Genomic DNA, 23,193 nt, shown 5'->3' on the forward strand with positions numbered 1-23,193 from the left:
TGAGACATTGCTCTATTCTTTTTCAATTTCCTCTGTACAAAGTGTGATAATACTATTGCTTTGTGGGGAATAGGAAGATCACTTTTGAAAGGCTATTAAGAGCTAAGCCCACACTAGCTGATCAGTGAAGTAGAGCTGTGGTCATTGGTATCCCTTACAGCAGGATGTGATGGGCATCTCCTTGAAGACATCTGGCTATCTTGAAACCATCCTGTGGGCATCTGACTTAATCTAGAGGATAGCCGAGAAGATGGTTTTCCTCTTGAGTGCAGGGTACAGTACCCTGCCTTCTCATATTATGTAAAGAACTCATATAACCACCTGTAACTACACGAGTCTCTACCATCTGTGTGACAAGCATGAGGAAACAGTAGAGACAAGAGAGACTTGAGGCAGCATCCCAGTAGCACTGAGAAGGAGCTAGAGAAAGTGATGGAGAACACCATAGGTCTGGGGGCTTGTTTCTAACAGGATCTCACTACTTAGCTACGTTTAGTTTCCAATTCATCATCCTTAGCTGCAATTCATCACCTTAGCTTCCCTAGGGCTGAGATTAAGGGCATCACCACTATCCTCAGCACAGCTTTCAACATTTTGAAGCCAAACAAACAAATAAATAATGTTTGTGATCACTGCCCTAACTGTAAATGTTACTAATGTATAGCCACGAGTGTGAGATGTATGACTAATGGCCCATGTGTCAGTATCTATACTGGGTATAGATGAAAGGAATGGAGTGAAAAAAAAATCATGTTATAGACACATGGTAAACCCTATAGCCAGAAAATTTATCCACTTTCAAGACTGTAGCAAATATCACTATATCACCACTATAGCAAAATATCATAGCATTGGGTTAAATAAAGAGTGTGTTACTAGCTACTCTAGGTAGTGAAATTCTATATTTTCTTTCTTATTTATACTCTCTTGGACTTTAGAAACTGCCTGAAATAGTTAATTTGAGTTGTTGTTTGGCACATATAGAATTCAAAGGCAGATGTCTCAGTGGGGAGATTAAGGGTGAACATGCTCTGCCCAGTAGAAAATGAAAGACTCACCATGATGATTTTGTTTTTCAGGTGTCTAGTGCCACCAGTGCCCGGGAACACCTGGAAAGTCACATGTTCAACATTGCAATCTTACCTCAGGCACCTGAGGCACCTAAACTCTCCCTGGGGACATCTCTCCATATGACCGTGAGTTGAATGGGAGGGCTAATGTTTCCCTCTTGAACAAAGTACTCACTCATGCAGAAGCGAAGTGAGCCAGTGCCCTGGTGTGGGATATAGTAAATGCTTTGCCCAAAACCCAGACAACAGCCCTGGGAAAACATTTCTTACTAGCCTGAAAAAGGAACTTAGAGTCCCACCCAGAATAAAAGATTATGTAGAATTTATCTTGACCACCCAACCATCACCCCTTGCCTCCTATGGCACCCCATATAGCTACAGTGCCTCTCCCTGAGTATGTAGAAGAACCTTCCTGGGTTTTAATACACCTCTAGGGTGTGCTTATTCTGCCAGTTATAGCGCCACCTAGCTGGAAAAGCTGTTCCTTGTGTATTAAAGTTCTCCAAGAAGCTGGCTTTCCAGTGTAAGCTTCCTGGAGAAGGTGGTGTCAATGCTAAGTCTAGAGAAATGAATAACAACCAGTTATCCAAGTGAGTATTGGGGTGAGGAAGGAAGGTAAGATAGAGGAAGGAATGGCCAAGGGTGTTCAGAGCACATGGAAGACCTTGAGGTGAGAAAGCTAATGGTGGCTGAGAAATAGCAGATAGTGTGATGCCCTGGAGAAATGAGGAGAGCATATTGGAGGTGTGAAGATCATTACACCCAATCCCAGAAGGCCTTGCATGTTCTGGGGAAATGAATGTGACCCATGGAAAGATCTGGCGCTTATGTCCAACCATGACCCATGGGATACATGAAAGGCAGCCCAGACACAAAATCATAAGCTAGCCTAAAACACTAAGATTTTCCTAGTGCTATTCTAATGACTCAATTGCATGATTCTTGAACATAAATATTGTTGATGTCAACATCATATTACAGTGGCAATGGCTGGATTGCACGAAGGATGGTACCACCTGGATTAGCCTATAAAGCTCAGCTAAGACAAGCAGGAAATACTAAATATACTGTAACCCTATTTCTAGGGTAGGTAGAATGCTAGATTCTTCTTTCAGACACAGCCATGAGCATGCAAAACCCTGTAAATTAATTATTATGGGTCCATGTTTTAGTTAACACCCACATAATTACACTTTGAGGTAAGATATCAGCCTTGAGCCACAACAAAGAGAACAGTGATAGTTTCAGAAATTACGGGACTGGGAATGACAGAGACACAAAGGGGGAAAGCAGAAAGTTTTTAATGAATAGCTAGTATCGGCATTTCCAGCGTAAACTGTAATTTAAAGAAATCATAATTCAGCAGCATTATAAAGTCTATAATTCATCATTCTGACTGGAGAAACTTGGATCAGAATTTTCTCTAAACTGTACGGAAAAAAATGTGCATACACATTTCTTGCCAAATGCAAAGACAGCACTGTTATTTTGAGTTTAGAGTAGGGGTAAAGAAATGGGCCAGAAGCCATGGAGGCACTGGCGTTTGCTTTGCCATGGCCTTCTAAAGAGACTTCAGCTTTAATCTCTGGTGGCACACTTGCAGAGTGGGTCTGTCTGTTTGAACCTTGCATTTCTCAAAAGTCAGTTTACTGTAAAATGTGATTTAGCCTACATTACTTAGAACATACAGAGTTGATATTCCTTTTGACGTTAATTAGGGCCACAACTGTAAGGCATGCTTGTTATGTGTGACAAAATGCAGCTGCAGTTCAGTGGTTTGAACTCATCTGAACACTGAAGCTTTGCACATATTTGGCAAATTGTAAAGACATGGGGTAAATACAGATGAAATATTTTTATACCGTCCACACAAATATTTCACAGGTGTTTTTGAAAGGAGTCTGCCTGTGCGTATTCGTTATTTTCTCTGGGTGCCTATGACAAGTGCTGAAGAAGATGCTGGCGAGTTGGTGACCTTAAAACACAGATTCTAGTTCAAGGATCTTTGTATCTAGGAGTAGCTAGGCAAATAAATAAGCAAAGGAATCCTACTGTGCTCGAGGCCACAGCAGAGCAACCATTCCGAAGCAAGTAGGAGGGTGCCTTGTGTAATGAAGCATGGGAGAGTCACAGGGGCTTCCTCTAGGAGAAGAGCTGAGTGGTTGAGTATAATTATTTCTAGATCAGGGTTCTTAAGGTCTCAGACTTAAGTACGTTTTGGAGCCACCTGGAGAGTTATTAAAATACATTAGCACTCACTCTGAGTTTTCTAATTCAGTAAGTCTGGTTGTGGAGTCTCGAATCTGCAATTCTAGCAAGCCCCAGATGATTCTTCACAGTAGCCAAGAACTGGGAATAACCTGAGTGTCCATCAGAAGACAAAAGCAATAAAGAAACTACAGTGTGATGTGTGTGCGTGTGGATGTACATGTGCACTTGCACAATACAATATGATACAGCCATACAAAAAAAAAAGTAATCCCGTCATAAGGTGCAACCTGGATTAGCCTCTAAATATTCAAAGGGAAATAAGCTAAGACCACAGTAGACCAATAAGGTCTGGCTCCCCTTGTACAGCAACAGAAAGATAGTCAGATTCGTAGGAAAGGAAAGCAGAGCAATGGTTTCCAGGGTGGCGAGGAGAGGAAGGGACAGAGGAGAATATACTTGGTGGATGTAGAGTCTAGGTTTTCTAAGGTGGCAGATTCTACCACATTTTTTTTGTAGAGCATCATGCCTTATAGTTAACAGTACTTTACCCTTAGCAACAGTTAAGATGATTAGAAAGCCAAAGAGCAATTAAAGATGGAGAGATTTTAGAGACAAGGCCAATCAAAATACACAAAGATCCCTAAGAATACAGCTGTGCCTTTCATTGAGGTCAGGGGCATAGTAGGAATGGCAGCCTGAGTCTGGGATGTGTTTGCAAAAGGCATCTGGAACATACAATATTGCTGTGAGAACCTGACTTCTATACTTCATGTCATGGAAAGCCATGACAGGTAAGGAACAAGATCTGATGTCCTCCTGGTACCATGGCTGAGAACAGCCAATAGGCAAGGTGAGAGCCCTGTGAAGCCATTGTGAGTGTCATGGAGAGGCTGGCCCAGAGCAGAGCGGGAACCTCAGAGGGAAAAGGATTTGGAATCTAGATGTAGTCAGAGGTGATAGAGTATGATAAAAACTATTATTCTTAATCTTTCGTCAGATGTTATTTAAAAAAATCTTCTATAATTATTTCCATGAAGCTTAAGCTCCCACTTCTTGATGTCTTTAATTGGTGAGTATTGGGTATTCCAAATAATTAAAAGTGACTAATTTGATGTATCACAGCTTCAATATTGCTTTAGGAAATTAAGTCTTCCCATTTTCTACATAATGTCTATTTTGATCAGTAAAGAGATGGGCTCTTTAAGTTCCAAAATAGAATGTCTTGGCTAGAACCTGTTCCCCTTTTCAGTAGTCCTGTTTATAACAATTTTCTTCTTATCATTTTATTGTTTAGAAGCATATGAATTTTCAGACGCATTGCATGGCACTTTGAGAATATTTGATTATAGTGGGTTTTGACATTGGGAGAGGCTAGGGTGCTGAAATTGCACTTTCTGTCTATTTATCGGTACCTACATGGATGGTCTGTAAACATCTTTTATGGGGCAAATATTTTTAATTTGTTGTCCTTACTTGTTTTATGTTAGCATAGCAGGGTGGGGGAGACCAGCTGCTGTTGGAAATTCTAATTTTCTTGCTCATTACATTCCAGACCTGTGCAAGTGCCTGAAATGTGACTCTTTACTGTAGGGGATTGTCCTAACCTGCAGACGCTGCCTCTCCCTGGGACAGCTATGCCTTTGGGACAATTACAGAGCAACTGGAGCCCTCAGTATTTTATGGTTAAAAATAAGAATACCACACCCTCCTATAAGCAGGAGTGAGCCCTACTTAATCCTCTTCTAAATGGGGAAATTCCTTCTGAACGGAGGAGGGCTTTAAAGGCACGAGAGCATGCCAAACTCTACCTTCAAGGTCAGTCCAGAAGAGTCTGCGGTGTGCACGTTGCTTTGTGCCATTTTGACACAGCACCTGTGACCCAAGCCCAGACCCAGGCTCACACTAGTGTTCCCTTTACTTGCTGACATACTGGTTTTGTGACAGCTGTCCTCAACTCACTGCCGTGCAGGAGATGAGAGTCTGACCCTCTGGGTTTCTGAGTGTTGTCTGAGGTGTGAATATGAGCAGAGGAATCACCATCTAGGTAGAATAAGCTGCAGACACACTGTCCAGTTAACATTCTTCCACCTTGTTCATTGAAAGGTAGAAGAGAATGGGGGAATTTAGTTCCTCCGAACAGTACAGTAGAAGTAAAGATAACATGGGGGATGTTCCTGTGCTTTGATAAGAGGATGTCTTGAATGTAAGTGGCTAGCCACTTTTGGTGCTGGAGCTGGGCTCATCTTTAGCCCCTTGAAGCCCAAATGCTGAACAGTTCCCATTGAGGCTTGGGGCACAGGAGTGCCCCCAAAGAATCTCGTGGGGCTAAGATTTCAACCTCTCAGCCTGGCCTCTCCGTGGATGCCAGATTCATCTTTAGCCTGTGAAGTCATTGGAGCAGAGCCAACTGTGAATGACCAGCCGTGGTGCCTTCTCAAACACTTTTCTCAAAGTGTTTGACTGCAGGTTCCATCTGGGGAAGCTATTATTATATTAGGATACCAACAGCATGCTCTGACATAAATTTGATGGCGTTGAGGGATGAAGGAGTCAGAGTAAGGAATCCTACTCCGGCCTGGATCTCCTGAAAGTCTTCTAGGCTGGCCACATTCATAGAGTGAGAGAGACCAGATCCTTCATTTAGATTTTGGAGATGATCTTGACAAATGAAACTAATACCAAAACCCAGAGCAAACTTGGTCTTGTTTTCTTTATAAGATGTGGTTTTGCCTCTGGCTCTTGTTATCATCAGGCTTCTGATTTTTCTTGCTTTCTCCATTCCATCCAGGCTCGTGAAGATGGCCTAAGTGTCATTCAGCCCCAGTCCTTATCCTTCGTGAAGGCAGAGAGTCCCAGTGGAAAGATTATATACAACATCACCGTACCTCTGCATCCAAATCAAGGTAAGGTATGCAGTGAAGGGGTTTCCGGTGATGCTCTTTCAGTGAAGGGGTTTCTGAGGCATGCTGCTCTTGCCTTGTGATGCTGGACCAGTCCTAAAACCTCTGGGCTTTTGCCTGCTTCTTTATACAGCGATGTGTATGGAGGGTTAAGGAGGAACTGGTATTCATGATCCGTGCTTGTGTTTTCTGGTTTACAAAGAAGAGGAAGCAGGCTGTATGTTGTCTTGTGCTCTGAGAGAGCTGTACCAGAGTCATTATGTCCCCCTCTGGCCCACTTAAAGAACTAGACACACACACAGGCATTGTCCGAAAGGGGCCCAGAAGTTTGGACAGGCAAACAGATCAAAATGAACAAGTGCTTCTGACTAAAGTATCTGTCAAAGCCTAAAGGGCCATGAGCCGCATGAACTCAGTGCCTTCTCCAGTTGGATAAGTCCCTCTTCCCATAGGAAAAAAATGGAAACATGTAACCACAGTCAGAGGCCAGGTGGCACCTGTCATCAGCCTCCAGCCTCTAATTCTCTTAATGCTTGGCTTACCTAAGAAACCTGTACCATGAGAGGTCATAGGGAGTCCAGTTTCCATAGCGGCAGCTCTGCTACTGCCTCTGAGACTGCCTCTCTCACAAGCAGGAAGCCTACTCACTACCACATCCCCCAAAAGAAAAAGGGTGTAATAATGAAACCCCACTGCCCTTTGATAAAAACTAAGGAAATACAAAAACATTAAGTTGTATCTAGAGGTCCTCGCTCCCCCGCGTGGTTTGAGTTTTCAGGCTGGTCTAGGCTGCTTCCTGCAGAATGACTGCCCGTCTCTGAAGGTGGGTTATTTCAACACCAAAACCCTCACATGTTCCCTTCTAAATACAGAAGAGACGAGCACAGTATAGTTCCGTGCCTGAAAAGTTGCTGAACTGCAGGCCAACCTGCAGCCATGAAAGCTTTGATTATAAACTGAGTGCTAACTATAAGCCTAGGTCTGACGTAGAACAGTCAAGACCCATGCCTGTGTTACTAAGATCATCACAAAAATAGAAGAGGGCTGAAATTAAAAGGAAGTCTAGGAAAGTGTTTCCTTAGCACACCATCAGAAGATAATTTTGGCCCCACTGTCTTAGGGGACTCAGTTGGAAGTTTCATAGTGACAGCACCATGTAGTTCACTTACAGAAAATCACGTGTAATTGAACTGTATTAGTGGCAGTGAGTTACACCTCACCATGCATAGTTTATGTTCTCTGAACCACAATGAAGACTATTTGGATCTCTGTCTCTCTGTCTCTCTTTCTCTCATTCTTTCTTGCTTTCTCCATCTTGTATGTATGTATGTATGTATGTATGTATGTATGTATGCATCTATCTATCTATCTACCTATCATTTATCTATTATCTATATATCTATCCATCACCTATCTTTTATCTACCCATCCATTATGTATCTATTCATCATCTACCTATTCATCTATTATCTATCCATCATCTATCTACTCATCTATCAATCTGTCATCTAGATGCGTGTGCATATTTATGTACACGTGCTTCAGTATGTGCAGATGTGTGCCAGTGCACAGTGCCTGCGTCTGTGAAGGCTAGAGGTAAACATCGGGTGTCTCTTGCTGTCCACCTTCTTAGTGGAGCAGTTTTACCTACTAACCTGGACATTCCCTAGGCTGGGTGGACAACAAGCCTGAGTGGTTCTTTCCATCTCTCTCTCCCGAACACTGGAATTATAGCATAGGTGTGAGTTGTCATGCTTAGCCATGGGTGCTGGGTATTCAAAGGCAGGACCTCATGCGTACATAGCAAGCACTTTACTGGCTGAACCATCACCTGGCCACAGATCTGTCTATTTCTTGAGTAACTTCACAGCAGTAGTATAGGACCAGCTCCGGAGCCAGTGCTCCTGAATGATAAAGATTTTCACTCACTCTCTAGCAAGGGAAGTTTGGTGGGCCTGGCCTTCCTGTCATCCAAGAGTTGCTGTGTGTACTTATGTCTGTCTCTTCTTCTCCAGGTATCATTGAGCACAGAGACCGGCCTCACTCTCCCATCCAGTATTTCACTCAAGAAGATATAAATCAAGGACAGATCATGTATCGCCCTCCTGTGGCACCTCCCCACCTCCAGGAGATCATGGCCTTCTCATTTGCTGGTAATGCTTCTGTCTCTGCCTTAAGACACCAAGACTCCCTCAATCTTCATGGCTTGTTCTCCATCTCTTCCCAAAAACCTGTGTACAGAAAGCTTCCCGACACTGACACTCTTCTCCTATTCAAAACAGCTTGGGGCCTACCAACCTGTAGAGGCTTGGGCTCAGCACTCTCTCTCTCTCTCTCTCTCTCTCTCTCTCTCTCTCTCTCTCTCTCTCTCTCTCTCTCTCTCTCATCATGAATTCACATGCATAGGCATACTTTCAACCAACTTTTATTGGCTCTGGTGTGTCAGTCTCTGGATGAGGTGTCAGAGATACAATGGAAAGCAGAAAGAGTCATTATCCCTGCTTATGGACTGATTATAAGACTAAGTGTAGAGATTATGAGGTAAATATTCACAATAATAAATATCTAGTTGCAGACTGAGATAAGAACTCTGGAAAGAGGAGGAAGGTTCATTGGTAACATTAAACAGAATGGCTGGTGTGGACTGAGAATTCAAGAGGTGGCTGAGCAGGGAGCTATTGACAAAGTGGGATGGACAGAGGCTTACGCAGCTAAAGGTGCACGTGGGGATGTGGGGAGAAGATTCCTGGAGGAAAAGAAAATGTAGCATCCTCGCGATTTCAAAGGAGGCCATGGTATTGCTGTGATGTGCAGTGTCTAGCAGAGCAGGCAGGAATGGGCCTGACAGGTGAAATAGGCCTGACTTTATACTCCACGGAAGGCAGTAAAGATCTGGGTTTATAGACAAAGGTCTATAACATGTTAAGAACATGAAGAACACTGTGAGCGTTTGAAACCATGGGGAATGGCTTTCTTGAGGACTCTTGTACCACAGTGACATGCATGGACTTGACAAGGAGGCCAGAGTAGGAAGCTGAGTCCTCTGTGGACTGCAGTCTCTCAGGGTAGAGTCTATGTTCCAATGGGAATGGATGCAAGCATTCTTCCCACATTGAGCTCCAGGACTTGAGAGGAAAACTTACAAAGTTTTCTTTTGAAAGGTTGAGTACAAATATTCAAATAATTAATACAAATATTATGCTGGGGGGAGGGGAACAAAAGAAGCCAAGACTAAACCTGAATACAAAGATTGAGTAGGAAACAACCTGATGAAATTGTGTTATTCACTGAAGCTGGTGCAGACCCTTCCACTGCAGCAGAATACTGAACGCTGTTTACCATCTTTTCTCCCTCGGTCCAGCAGTTAGCACAGCCCCCACGTTCTGTGCCTTGGAGTGACTCTAGACATCTTTGTGTCCATTTCTGATGATGTTCAAGGAGTATCTTTTGTGTAGCTTTATAAATAGCAGGATTACTTTTACATTGTAAATTTATTCAAACAAAGCAGCTGGTGTTTTCCTGAGTAAATTGACTACTGGTTAAATAATTATAGGGTTTCTTTTTTGATTATGGTAAACGTAAACTGGTCTTTGTGGTTATGTAGTGTATGTTCAATTGTCCAGAAAATGATGAACTCTTCAATGAGATTGAAAATCCCTAAGGGCAGGAAGAGGCCCTTCTCAGAGGAGGACCAGGGGTATTTAGTAACTGCTTAACTAATAGCCCATGGAAGTATTCACGGTTCTTAGCCCCTACTTTACAAGACCTACTTTACAGGAAACTTGGGCTATCCTGGGATTAGAAGGAAAGAAAACACATCAGTAGTGGTTAAAGTAATTTCCAAGTCTGCTGCACTTTCTTCATTCCATGAGTCTCTTTGGAGAGAATAGAAGAGGCATGTCCTGTCTAATCTATGAGACAAATGCCACAAAATAAATCTTTCATGGTTCCAGCGTGTAAATCAATGTCCCAGATGTCACTCAATTCTACAATGGAGTTGAGCGGCCTCTCCACCTCCTCCCCACTGAACACTGTCAGTATTAAACATTACCCACATTCACCAGTTTGTAGGATTTTATGTACTGGTAAAATAGGATCTGGATGAATGTATTACAAATCACCCTAACTGCTGTGACATCAAATTATTCCAGTATGAATACCCTTTTTATATTTAAAGTTAGTGCTGCTATCATGAATTCCAACATTTTATGAGAAAAGGGCCTCCTGATCACTCTTTAAGCCAGACAGTTTAGATTTAAACACCTTTACCTCCATAACCACTGTTGTATGGTTTGTACATTCCCCTTCTCTTTCTGATCCCAAAATGTTTAGAACACTGACTTTATTCTTTTGCTCTTTCAGGTCTCCCAGAATCAGTGAAATTTTACTTCACAGGTAAAGACTTTAATCTCAGTTTTATTAGAGACCAGAGTGTGTCCTTCTGTTACGATCCTTCCTTTTTGATTCCTAAAAAATGTTATGTGGCTTCTCTCCTGAAACATGTGTCTTCTGAAATAATCACATGGTTAATCAAATAGCAATGGCTTAATTTTTGTATTCATAGAAAAAACCCTATTAAGAATGCCAAATGTTAATATTATTTAAGCCTTGGTGGAACTTGTCTAATATTTACTGAAAAAAAAACAATAATAGTTATGATCTTAAAAGTTAAGGGGTCTGGGGATCCATCCCATATACAATCCACAAACCCAGACACTTTTGTGAATGCCAACAAGTGCTTGCTGACAGGAGCATGATATAACTGTCTCCTGAGAGGCTCCACCAGTGCCTGACAAATACAGAAGTGGATGCTTGCAGTCTACCATTGGACTGAGCACAGGGTTCACAATGAAGGAGATAGAGAAAGGACCCAAGGAGATGAAGGTGTTTGCAGCCCCATAGGGGGAACAGCAATATGAACTAACCAGTACCCACAGAGCTCCCAGGGACTAAACCACCAACCAAAGTGTACACATTGTGAGACTCATGGCTCTGGAGGGAAAAGTCTGTGGACCCAGAGCTTTGAGAAATCTCTGCATCCTAGGTTTGCTTCATACTGCCATAGACATAGAGGTAGCACAAAGGAAGGCTATTCTTTATTCTTGCTCAGATTAGAATGAAAATGGCTGCTTTTATACCCAGCTGTTTAACTGGGATTAGCCATTCTGCTGGAATGACCATCCTTGGATCCTGGGATACTTCATGTGGCTTCCCACATGGTGGGACAGAAAAAAAGCTTTTCTACTCAAACTCCCATGCATTTCTTTTCACTTTGATGGGAAGCATCTGCACCATGGTTGTGTGAACTCACTGTTCATGAACAGCTCATTTCTAGTGAGTGACCTGCAGGTGATTCGTGCCATCAGTATCCTTGAGTGGCTGTTGTTTCCTTTGTAAAATCAATTTGCAATAAGCATTGTCCTAGGAATGTTCTAAGGATGGGTGCTGTTTTCAGCATTTAATGGAAGCTCCTGACCTGCAGTATGGGATAGTTACGTGGTCTGAGGTATAAAAAGATATGTCACAGAAAACAAGGGAATCAACATGCCTCATCCTTTTAACCAGAAGCCTTGAGGAGGTGGAAGGTCAAGAGTTAACTTTCCCAGGACCTGAAATGAAATGATCCTTTAGCTTTATGAAAGCTAAAGGAAATGGGTCTTGGGCTGATCTTAAATTATCTTGTTTTCAGTCCAAGATGTGTGTGTGTGTGTGTGTGTGTGTGTGTGTGTGTGTTAGGCAGAATACTTTTGGAATCTAGTCGGAAGGCAGCCACCTCTTTGAAAGGACTTTGGGGATAGAGAATTTTGAATTGGACAGATAACCAAGTCAGCGAGCAGACTACACCCTGACATTAACCTCCAGAATAAGAGTGAACAGCACATTGTGGTTCATCTGCTCAGAAGAGAAGACAGTCAGTGATCCTGACTTGACTGGCTTTATGATAAGCCTAGGCCCCCTGCGGAGCAGCTCTAGGCAAAGAACACACATCAGGCAAATGGGGCCCGCAGGAAACATTTAACCCGAATGAGCAGTGTGACTGTTTCTCAAAAAAAAAAAAAAAGTAGAGACACTCTTTAAGAGGGAGAAGATGTGCAATCCTTAATATTTTTATTGTCAATTTTTGCATTTGCCTTCAAAACACTGCAGCCATATGACATGATTTCTAATTATACACTGGTAGACAGCTTTCTGGCTCCTAAGAGGCAAGGGCGTGTTTGCTCACAGTGGACAGTTGTGTGATTGGGCAAAAGCTCTTGCAGTGTTCAGCCTTTGCTGACCTCCACTATGGTGAATTCTCCCTGAGCTTTTTCTACTTAAAAGTAAAACCAATGGAAGCAATAGTAAATATAACTGTGGTTTCACAATTATTTCTTTTTTCTAAACACAGAGACTTTTATTGTAGACCCTAGGAACCTCAAGAGAGCCCTGAATTGACTAAAATTAACAGAAAAGTGCATGTTGGTTCACAAGCCTTCATCATTAAGGGTCACCCAATCTCTATCTTTGATCATCCAAAGAGAAGGACATTAAATGTACACAGAGAAACAGTGGCAATTATTTTTGACACTTTATTAAAATGACCTGAGCCACAAAACCTTCATTTTCACGTGGATTTTGTCCTCCGTCCTTCCAAGGGGCTGTTTGACCCTTCTCTGGTACCAGACAGGAACCCTGTCATGTAAAGTCTCGATCATTTAGATCTGTCTCCAAGACAGACCTAAAACAACTCTAGTAAAATCATTATCCCTGAGCCAAGCTTTCTGTGACTTAAGATGTCAGATTCCCACTAACTTGCTGCCAAGTCCAGAAGAAAGTGAAGGAAACCTCTTCTGGAAACTGTCTTAGTCAGGGTTTCTATTCCTGCACAAACATCATGACCAAGAAGCAAGTTGGGGAGGAAAGGGTTTATTCGGCTTACACTTCCATGCTGCAGTTCATCACCAAAGGAAGTCAGGACTGGAACTCAGACAAGTCAGGGAGCAGGAGCTGATACAGAGGCCATGGAGGGATGTTCTTTACTGGCTTGCCTCACCTGGTTTGCTCAGCCTGCTCTCTTATAGAACTCAAGACTACCAGCCCAGGGATGGTCCCACCCACAAGGGGCCTTTCCCCCTTGATCACTAATTGAGAAAATGCCTTACAGTTGGATCTCATGGAGGCATTTCCTCTACTGAAGCTCCTTTCTCTGTGATAACTCCAGCTGTGTCAAGTTGACACAAAAATAGCCAGTACAATTGACTCCTTGTCAACTTGACACACAAACACATGACTAGTAAGCCTCAACCCTTACATTCTTATTCATCCCCAAGATCTAAATAACTTTAAAAGTCCGACAGTCTTTATATATTCTTAAAATTTCAATCTCTTTAAAATATCCATCTCTTTTAAAATCCAAAGTCTTTTTACAATTAAAAGTCTCTTAACCCTGGGTTCCACTAAAACAGTTTCTTCCTTCAAGAGGGAAAATATCAGGGCACAGTCACAATCAAAGCAAAAATCAATCTCCAACCGTCCAATGTCTGGTATCCAACTCACGATCTTCTGGGCTCCTCCAAGGGCTTGGGTCACTTCTCCAGCCATGCCCTTTGTAGCACACACGTCGTCCTCTGGGCTCCAGATGCCTGTACTCCACTGCTGCTGCTGCTCTTGGTGGTCATCTCATGGTACTGGCATCTCCAAAACACTGCATGACCCCTTCAGTCCTGGGCCTTCAATTGCAACTGAGGCTGCACCTTCACCAATGGCCTTCCATGGCCTCTCACAGTGCCGAGCCTCAGCTCCTCTGCATGACCCCTTCATGCCTTCAAAACCAGTACCACCTGGGTGACCCTTACACATTACCAAGTCCCGCTGCAGAAGGAGTACAACCTTGCCTATCTCTGAAACACAGCCTCTTTGTGCTTTCAGAAAACACTTCCCAGAAGATGTCACCTCAACGATGCTGGTCTCTTCTTAATCACAGCTAATTTCTTAGCTCCAGCTAACCAGCATCAATAGTCCCAGTAATGCAAAGTTTTTGCTTTAGTAGTTCTGGTATCTTGTTAATCACAGCTGATTCTTCAGCCCCAGCTAACCAGAACTACAGAATCTTCACAATCAAAACAGCAATGGCCCTGAAAAGAGTCTTTAATTTTCCCTCTGAAATTTCACAAACCAGACCTCCATCTTCTGCACTGTTCTCAACATTATCTTCCAAGGTCCTACACAACATCTGACAGAGCTCTTAACAACGAATGGATCTTCAAGCCCAAAGTTCCAAAGTCCTTCCACAGTCCTCCCCAAAACATGGTCAGGTTGTCACAGGAATACCCCACTCTGCTGGTACCAATTTGTCTTAGTCAGGGTCTGATCTGCAAGTGAAAAGTCATTTAAAACCATCAGCAGCACCATTTTCTCTGTCGCCATGGTAGAGTGCACACCGATGGACCAGCATCCACTGCACCTGGGTTCACTACAGCTGCTTTAGGAAGAGCAGAGGAGTATTGAGTTATGGAAAAAATGGAAATGAAAATCAAGGGTTGGACAATTCTGCCTTCATTTCTCATAGATGACTTCTTGGATAGAAATAAGCCAGGGAAATGAAGCATACGGTCACTGTTTTGTTACCATGTCTTCTCTTTGTGGTCTACAATGTCTTCTCTTTGTGGTCATGTATATACAGACAGGATTAAAATGGATCTGATTACTTGCACACAAATGTTGCAAAACACTTGGACAGAAAATGTTGTCTGTCCTTATAAAAAAAATATGACACAGTGTCACTCCTAAAAAGGAGTTCTTGAAAGAAAGTATTATTTCTAGGATACTGGAAGGAAGAATTGGTTCAAGGAATCTTTTCATAAATAGAAGTCTGCTGGTACCACTTGAGAATACATATCTTTTTGAAGGTATATTTATGTATTTATGTATACGAGTGCTCTGTCTTAATACAATCCAGAAGAGGGAATCATATCTCCTAACAGATGGTTGTGAGCCATCATGTGGTTGCTGGGAACTGAACCCAGGACTTCTGTAACCACTGAGCCATCTCTCCAGCCCCTCAGAACACATATTTGTAGCCGTAGCCATTGGGAAGTTGAGACACTGGCTATATAGTGAGTTGGAGGCCAGGCTGAGCTGTATGAGATGATGGAGGAGGCTTTTTTGTTTATTTTTCTGATGCTTATTTTACATTTTTTCCCACTAACATGCCTGTAAATCATCTCTATCCTTATGAACTTTCATGTCTAATCCAGAAAAACAATTTTGATAGACTTGCTCTTCGTTGTTACTTATTTTCCTATTTTTTAAACATTTTTTCAAAGTGTTAAGTCTTTGTGGAAATAGGCTAAAGATGACCAGACCACAAGTTGATTTTATATTTGCATGTATGTGCTCAATCTCATGTGTGTGTGTGTGTGTGTGTGTGTGTGTGTGTGTGTGTGTGTGTGTTCCTCCCAGCCCTTGGGGATCATTGACCAATATTGGTCCACAAATGCAAAGACATCAGAGATGCTTAACAGAAATAGGGGTTGGGGGTGGAATTATTGGAAGCTCTGTGCGTACATACAGTGAATGTTGTCAGCAGGATCAACTGCAGGGAGGCATGTCAACTTTACTTGGGGTGATTCAAGGCTTATATAATTTAGGAGTCAGAGGTGGAAACATCCAGGATGGGCAAAGGTCATTGGCTGAAGGCTTAGGGTACCAAAATGCCTCATTAGCATGTGGAAGCGTTTTAGGAATCTCGGGTGCTAGCTGAACTGAGTTCTTATCAGGAGAAAGGAAGTTGAACCTGTAATGTGACTAAGGCTATGTGACATTCTCCAGATAGAGGATTTTTTTAATTCCCCAGACAAGGCAGAGAAGAAGTCCTGCCATAGAAGGGAATCTTCCATATTGCATGAAGGCTACAGAAGGCTATGCAGTCAAGGGTAGACTTTAACCTTAATTAGCAGAGTTTTTTTCAGAGTGTGTCTTTGTCTTTACTCTTGCCAGTTTCTGATGGGCAGCACACGAGTCCAGAGATGGCCCTCACCATTCACTTGCTGCACTCTGATCTGCAACCACCAGCGTTTCAGGTCAAGGCTCCCCTGCTGGAAGTTAGCCCTGGAGGCCGGACCTCTTTAGGTGAGAACTGGGGAGCTGAAAGAAGCATGCCTGGGAAATTGGACTGCATTGCTGCAGCAGTCCTGTGGAAACATCTCAATGGTTGCCCAAAAGGCAGTGAGTGACCTCCTCTTCCAGAAGTATGTGAGCTCCCACCTACATCCATCCTCCTACCTATTCTTATGCAAATAAAAGCAGTTCTGAGAGCAAGAGGAGGAAATAGATCCTTCAGAGGCCAGCCTTGTGATGGAATGCTAAACAGAATTTATTTCCCAGGCTCCAGGAGTTTGATTTGTTATCCTTGCTCCAGTGTGAAGTAACAGAGCTGAGGAGAGAATTGAGGGAACAGGTTTCAGTGACTGCTTGTGGTTTCTGTTTAGAAAGTGATGGGGAACAGAAACGATCACTGCGACCTTCATAAGCTGTGAGGAGTGACGGCTGCCTATCTTGTGCATGATTCTATTTAGTTAAAAATATGTTTATTCTTTACAGATTTATGGATTATTTTTTTTAAATCAAGGACATTTTAATGGTGAAAGGCACACACTGTGATACTTCATTCAATGCACACTCTGTAGATCCATATGTGTTTTCTACATGTGGATTTGGTTCTGAAGTTAATTGTCTAACTCTTATAATTCAACCAAAAATTATTTGTAAGCAGTATTATAAACAAACATATAGACAACATTGAAAGTCATTTTTATGCTATGCATTGCTTCCTTGATGGTCGAGCAGCCATCATGAAACTTGGCTCTCTTACTAGACTTAGGAAAATAAGGGGCATAAGATGAAAAGCAAGACCAGTTGTGGATATTTCTGAAAGAGACTAGTCAGGGCAGGCCTGTGACTGGCCTGTGTGCTTGCCCTTATTTGGATTGGAGGCAAGGATACTCTGAACGCTGAGCTGCCTACTTGTAAGGAAACTTTAGAAAGACCCTACTTGTAACTGCTGGGTGGGCTGGTCTCATCCTCACCGTGATTATGGGTTGGGTTACTGGCTGCTGGACCCGCAGCTGGCCTGTGGTGTTGATCTGCAGTGAGATTCTCTTTCTCTTTCCCACAGGCCTGCAGTTGGTAGTAAGAGATGCTCAGGTGGTGCCGGAAGAGCTCTTCTTCCAGCTTCAGAAGTCTCCTCAGCATGGCATGCTCGTGAAGTACACAGCAAAGTCCTCGGTGACCATGGCTGCAGGTAGCCGCTTTCTCTATACCTGGTCCGCTTGGGGGATTTCCTTTTTTTTCTTTTTTCCTTTAGTTATTATTAGTCTCATGTGACTCAGGAAAAAAAGGTGAAATGTGTTGGTCAATTAGATAGGAGAAGAGACATTTTTGCCTAGACTTTAGACTTCTTCCTCTGCCACGTGCCTCCAGCCCCGACCTGCCCCAGCCATGATCTAAAATCGGGGATGCTGCAGGGAAGATGGGCCAACAGGCCTCTAGTTCACTTAGAGAGTAGACGGTAAGATGGAGAAGAAGTTTTCATGGGGGTTCATATGTTCTCCTAATTTTTATACATGAATTTTTACACTATTTTTCTGAGACTGGTGATTTTAGCTCTATGTTTCTTCATCCATAGAAAAAGAGATGTACTTTAAAATGATATATAAACTCTGTAGCAGTGTGGCCACATAGCCAGTTCTTAAAAATAGTATCTGGTGTGCTTTCCTGGGTTATAAGTACTACATACTGGGGCTACACGGTTGGCTCAGCAGTTAAGACCACTTGTTTCTCTGTCAGAGAACCCAGCACACACAGGTGGCTCACAGCCATCAATAACTCCAATTCTGAAAGAGCCAATGCCCTTTTCTGACATTCACCAAGATGCACACATGGCACACATCTATTCGTTCAGATTAAACATTCATACACATTAAATAAATCTAAAAATAGTTTAAAATATATATTGACTGCTTAGGGAGTATAGACAACAATAGGAATCTAGGTGATTTTATTTAAATAGTGAGCCCTTATAAATCAAAATAAATATTCTCACTTCCATAATCTGTGCTTTCGCAAATTCCTGAAATGGCTACTTTTTAGATATGTTCTGAATTTCCCCAGTGGGGTAAGTCTTTGCCCTAAAATGCAGATTAAAAATTTAAAGAACAACTAATAGGCTCTTGGGAGTCCCAAAGGCAACTTTTTAGGGTAATGAAAAAGGAATCATCATTAGGACTGCTTTGCATTGTCCCGGGAGGAGTGTAAAGCCACTCTTGTCCTGCTCCCTCTACTGTTGCATTTAACCTGTGCATCATCGTCCTGTTGCCCCAGTGATGCTTTCAACTGGCACTCAATATGTGGTCCATGGCATCTGAAGGTGTTGGTAGAGAGTTAACAGCTATTGTTAGAGGCAGTGCCGGTCAGCATCGGTGATACTGAAGCTGTTCACTGAGGGAGTAGATGCTAAGATGGAGAAGCAGTGAAGTCCTCAGCCTCAGCACAGATGACTAATCATTATAGCAAGGAATCTGCAGAAGATGGAACACCAAAGAACGTTCCAGAAGACCATTCCCATATCTATTTTCACAGCCGTGTTCTGTGGAATCATGACAGCCCAGCAACTTTGAGCGATTTTAGTACTTGTGAATTACATTTTCTGAATTTCTAATCAAACCTACACTTTGAAGTATCGATTTGAATTGTTTTTAACTTTTTTACCCACAAACCTCTGTGATCCTAGAACTTCTCACACTACCTGTTTTGTCTGTTATGGTGATGTTTATAAATGAGTACTCTGAGCTATGCCATTTGTACTTTTAATATCAAGCAACAACTTCCCTCTCAATGCTAGTGCCCAAAAGAAGGGCCTAGCATATGCTAAACAATCACTGAGCCCAAAGCTCTGAGCTCTCAAATGTATTTTCACATTTCCAATTTAAAAAAAAATCCCAGAACCTTAAGCACCCAAATTTAAATAATGCACCTGATGGATCAGAGAGTACAATCTCTTAAGTCTTCAAGAAATGTCCAGTACTTTGATTAGATCAAAAGAATGATCAGGAAGAATATAAGTGTGTTCTTTGTTTTTCTAGAACTAGGAGTGATGAATGTTCACCCAGAGCCCAATCTTAGCTCAATATGATTTAGTACCTTAAAAAACGAAACACACTAAGGCTATCACCCAGAGAAATTAGCTACCTTCTCAAACAGCCTCTCACCTTGAGAATGGGCAAGGAGGGCCTAAGCCACCCTGTCTCCATGGTGATGTCCTAAGGAATCCTAAGTTGGATGGGTGCTTAGAATCATCAACTTCCGAGACCCAGAGTTTATGATTCTAGGTGCATTTTGAAATCAGGAGAGCAAAGGTGCTGTATGAATGAGAAACGTTATTCCCAGAAACCACTGGCTTTACAGGTCTGGGTTTCTTTTCTCCTTGGAAGGTGACACTTTTACATATGATGAAGTCGAGAGAAACATTCTGCAGTACGTACATGATGGGTCCTCTGCATGGGAGGACAGCCTGGAGATCTCAGTCACAGATGGCCTGACAGTGACAACATCAGAAGTAAAAGTGGAGGTGTCCCCATCAGAGAACCGAGGGCCCAGGCTGGCCCCCGGCTCCTCCCTGAGCATGACAGTTGCTAGTCAACACACGGCCATAATCACGAGGTCACACCTTGCCTATGTGGTAAGTTCTGACATCAATTCTCTTGTTCTTGGCACTTCTGACAGGGCTGCCTAAGAAGCGGCACCGTGGCTAAGTACTTGGGTAGCAGGTATGGACCGTGTAAACGGCCCTTTTCTCTGCTGTTCTCCTTGGATTCAGACTGCACATTCTGGCCTCACCCAGTATCTTAGCGGTGGACAAGTGAAAGCCTGTCTCTGGTGAGGGCTGAGGACATGGTTCCATGGAGAAAGCACTTGGTGCAGGAGTGTGAAGCCTACAGTTTAGATCTTCAGGACCTGTGTAAAAGCCATGTGGGCACAGCAGCTAGCCTGTAATGCCAGCCCTCAGGAAGGAGAAGAGTTTCCCTGAGCCAACGCCCTGGCGAGATTAGCTGAGTCGGCAAGCTTGTTCCAGCAAGAGACTTGCTTCCTGTGACGAAGAGAGACACAAACATCATATCTGGCCTCCACATGTTTATGTATATACACGTGACCTCACATGCACATACACATACACCTGTACCACAGACTCACATACACACAAAAAGAAGAAAAAAAATATAATGAAAATATTGGGAACCCCAAGAGCGTGTGATGATCGAAAGGCAACGGTTCACTTGATCTAACAGCTTCAGGGCCATTGTTTTGAGTGTGTGTGCAAGTACTCTACTGGGATTTCAGGGAAAGCACAATTGAGAAGGGTTTGCCTGGTCAGTGATGAAGGCATAATGGCCTACCCTGGCTTTCTGAAAGAAAGCTGGTTTTCACTGGCTTTGTTCTTGTCCAGTCTAGACAGAATACAAGGCTCCTCTTGGTGGTGCCTCTCTGTAGGCTTCCTAGATCAGACTATGGCCTGCTGGCCATCTCTTACCCTAAGACGAGGGTGGTGAAGGAAATGGGGGAAGCTAGGATAATGGGGATCTCCCCCATGTCTGGCTCAGGCTTGATTAAATGATCTTGGTAATTAAGCTCACCTCCCTTCTTTGATTCTGCATCTAGGGCAAAGGATAATGAGGTTAATTAATTTTATTTTGCAGTTATATGTGCTGTAAAAAGATAACTGCTGTCTATATAAACATAATAATGATTAGTTGTTGTGCTTTGAAAGGAAGGATGGTCATTTCAATGGTAATCAGTCTTACTATTGAATTTTTCCTTCAATGGCCTCAAAATTACAGTGAACATCCTGTCTCTACCCCTCATCTTTAAATACTGTATAGTCTAAGTTCCCCTTTTCTGGGCTGAATTATCTCACTGTAAAGTCCCAGATAATTGTAATTAGATAAAGCACTGGTGATTCAACATTTGCTATGTACAGATTATTTTCCCCTTCAAATTGTCTTTTCTTAAATGATGAGAAACTGAATGCCACTTGGTTTCTCTTGTGGGCACGCTACAGTTTCCGCAAAAGTTCCAACGATTTTTAATTGGCAGATGATTTTTTATCATATGTTATGGTCTTTTGATCCTGTGAAAGTTATAAATTTGTAAAAATGTATGAATTCAGACTTCATCAACAGATCACTGGGCTTGAAAGATGTTTGACAGCCCGAAATAGCAGCCCAGGAACAGTGCCTGCCCATTAACCACATATTATAAGCTGCACATCAGAACGTGAGCTCATTGGCAGCTGAACATACATTTTCAAAAACCGATTGAATGTGAATTTACCTAGCAGAGCAGAAAGATTTCAGGGAATGCTTCTAGCCTACTGAAAGCACAGTGTTGCATACGTTCTGAAAGGACACACATAGCCTGTCCCTCAGCTGTAATGTATGGAAATGTTTTCCCTGAAACACTGAAGGTTTCAATAATGGAAAAGCCATCAGAAATGAAGAGAGTACAAAGAGATAGGAATTGCTGAGTCTCTTCGTAATTAGAGCGTGGACACCAGGAAAGAGCCGAGAGGAGAGGAAATTGGGATATACCAAAGCCAAGGGGCAGGGGTTCTGAGTGGTTTGTTCCCTAATTCTATTGCATTTTTCAGGTTTAGATGTGGCCTCAAATGATAGCCAAAGATGAGCTCAAACATCTGGTCACTTCCTGTTTCCGTTTCCCAAGTGCTTGGATTGTAGGTGTTCACTCGCACACCCAGTTGTATGCAGTGCTCGGGCTCAGACCCAGGGTTTCTATGTGTGTGGGCAAGCACTCTGCCAAATAAACCATCCCGTGTCACAGCTTCCTTAGTGTAAGGGGCGCTGGGCTTTGGATTGATAGGATTTAATTCAATCTTGCCTCTCTGGAGTGTAATGGCCACTGGCAAGTTGTTGAAACACCCTTGCCTCACTGTTCTTGTTTGTAATACGAGAAGTGCAAGATTAATATTAAAACATGAACAGCATTTCGATATACCATCCAAACCTGAAATAATTCAAAATACAACACATTAACGTTATTAAATTGTATGCATCTGGGAATCAGTTTTAACAGAATATAGAAACTTCCAGGGAAAACCGATGCTATAACCAACTGTAGAGAAAACTCAAATGAATTTCCTGATAAAGAAATGAAAGGAAGAAATGAGGGGGAAGAGAGAGCCACGTGGTAACCCCCACTTCTCACCTCAGCACTTAGAGTTCTCAGTAGGAAAATAGGAGGTTCTCACACTTAAGGTCAGCCTGAGCTATGTTTTTTTAAAAAAAAATCTCCAAAATATAAAAAAGGAAAAAGAAAAAGAAACCTCCAAAGATTAGAGTCTAACTCAGTGTTACTTTTTTAAATCAAAAATATACCTTCTAGAAATATATCAAACCATATTTAAAGATTCAAACCTGGAGTTGTGCTGTATACCTTTTATCCGAGCACTTGGGAGGTAGAGGCATGTAGATCTCTGAGTCTGAAACCATCCTAGACTACAGAGCTAGTTCCAGGTCAGCCAGAACCACATAGTGAAACCCTGTCTTGAAAAACAAAATAAATAATAAAGGAAAGGAGAAACAAAAGCAAGAGTGCTAAAAGGGTGCCGGGGCAAAATAAAAGAAGTGCATACAAGTTAATTATGTGTGCATGCATTCCGGTATGTTTCTGTGCATGTATCTGTGAGTATGTGGAGATCAGAAGACAATGTTGTGTACTGGGTCTTTTGTTGGAGACAGTGTCTCTCACCCAGGGCTCTCCATATCTGTTGAGCTGACTGATCTCTGAGAGGTCTGCCTGTCTACCTACTCGGCACTAGGATTATAAGCACATGCCACCAAATCTGACTTTCTTAAATATAGTTTTGTAAGGATCAATCTCAGATCCTTACGCTTGCAAATCAAGCACTTTCTTGACTAAGCTCTCTTCACAGACCTTGTATTAATTATTATCTAATTCTC

At 42.5% G+C, this 23,193-nt stretch overlaps 1 protein-coding gene across 2 annotated transcripts in view; it reads left to right on the top strand.

Moving 5' to 3' along the window:
- Fras1 (Fraser extracellular matrix complex subunit 1) overlaps window positions 1–23,193 on the top strand; it is a 419,154-nt gene that overhangs the window by 308,416 nt on the left and 87,545 nt on the right. For both annotated transcript variants that reach the window (XM_021162463.3, XM_029477538.2), the window contains 7 exons: window positions 1,080–1,196; window positions 6,070–6,184; window positions 8,197–8,334; window positions 10,544–10,576; window positions 16,160–16,291; window positions 17,337–17,462; window positions 19,651–19,898. In XM_021162463.3, coding sequence (XP_021018122.1) covers window positions 1,080–1,196; window positions 6,070–6,184; window positions 8,197–8,334; window positions 10,544–10,576; window positions 16,160–16,291; window positions 17,337–17,462; window positions 19,651–19,898 — 909 coding nt within the window. The remainder of the gene's footprint in view (window positions 1–1,079; window positions 1,197–6,069; window positions 6,185–8,196; window positions 8,335–10,543; window positions 10,577–16,159; window positions 16,292–17,336; window positions 17,463–19,650; window positions 19,899–23,193) is intronic.

The sequence above is a fragment of the Mus caroli genome, unplaced genomic scaffold (assembly GCF_978045245.1).
Source record: "Mus caroli unplaced genomic scaffold, Mus_caroli_1 scaffold_4, whole genome shotgun sequence".
NCBI lineage: Eukaryota > Metazoa > Chordata > Mammalia > Rodentia > Muridae > Mus > Mus caroli.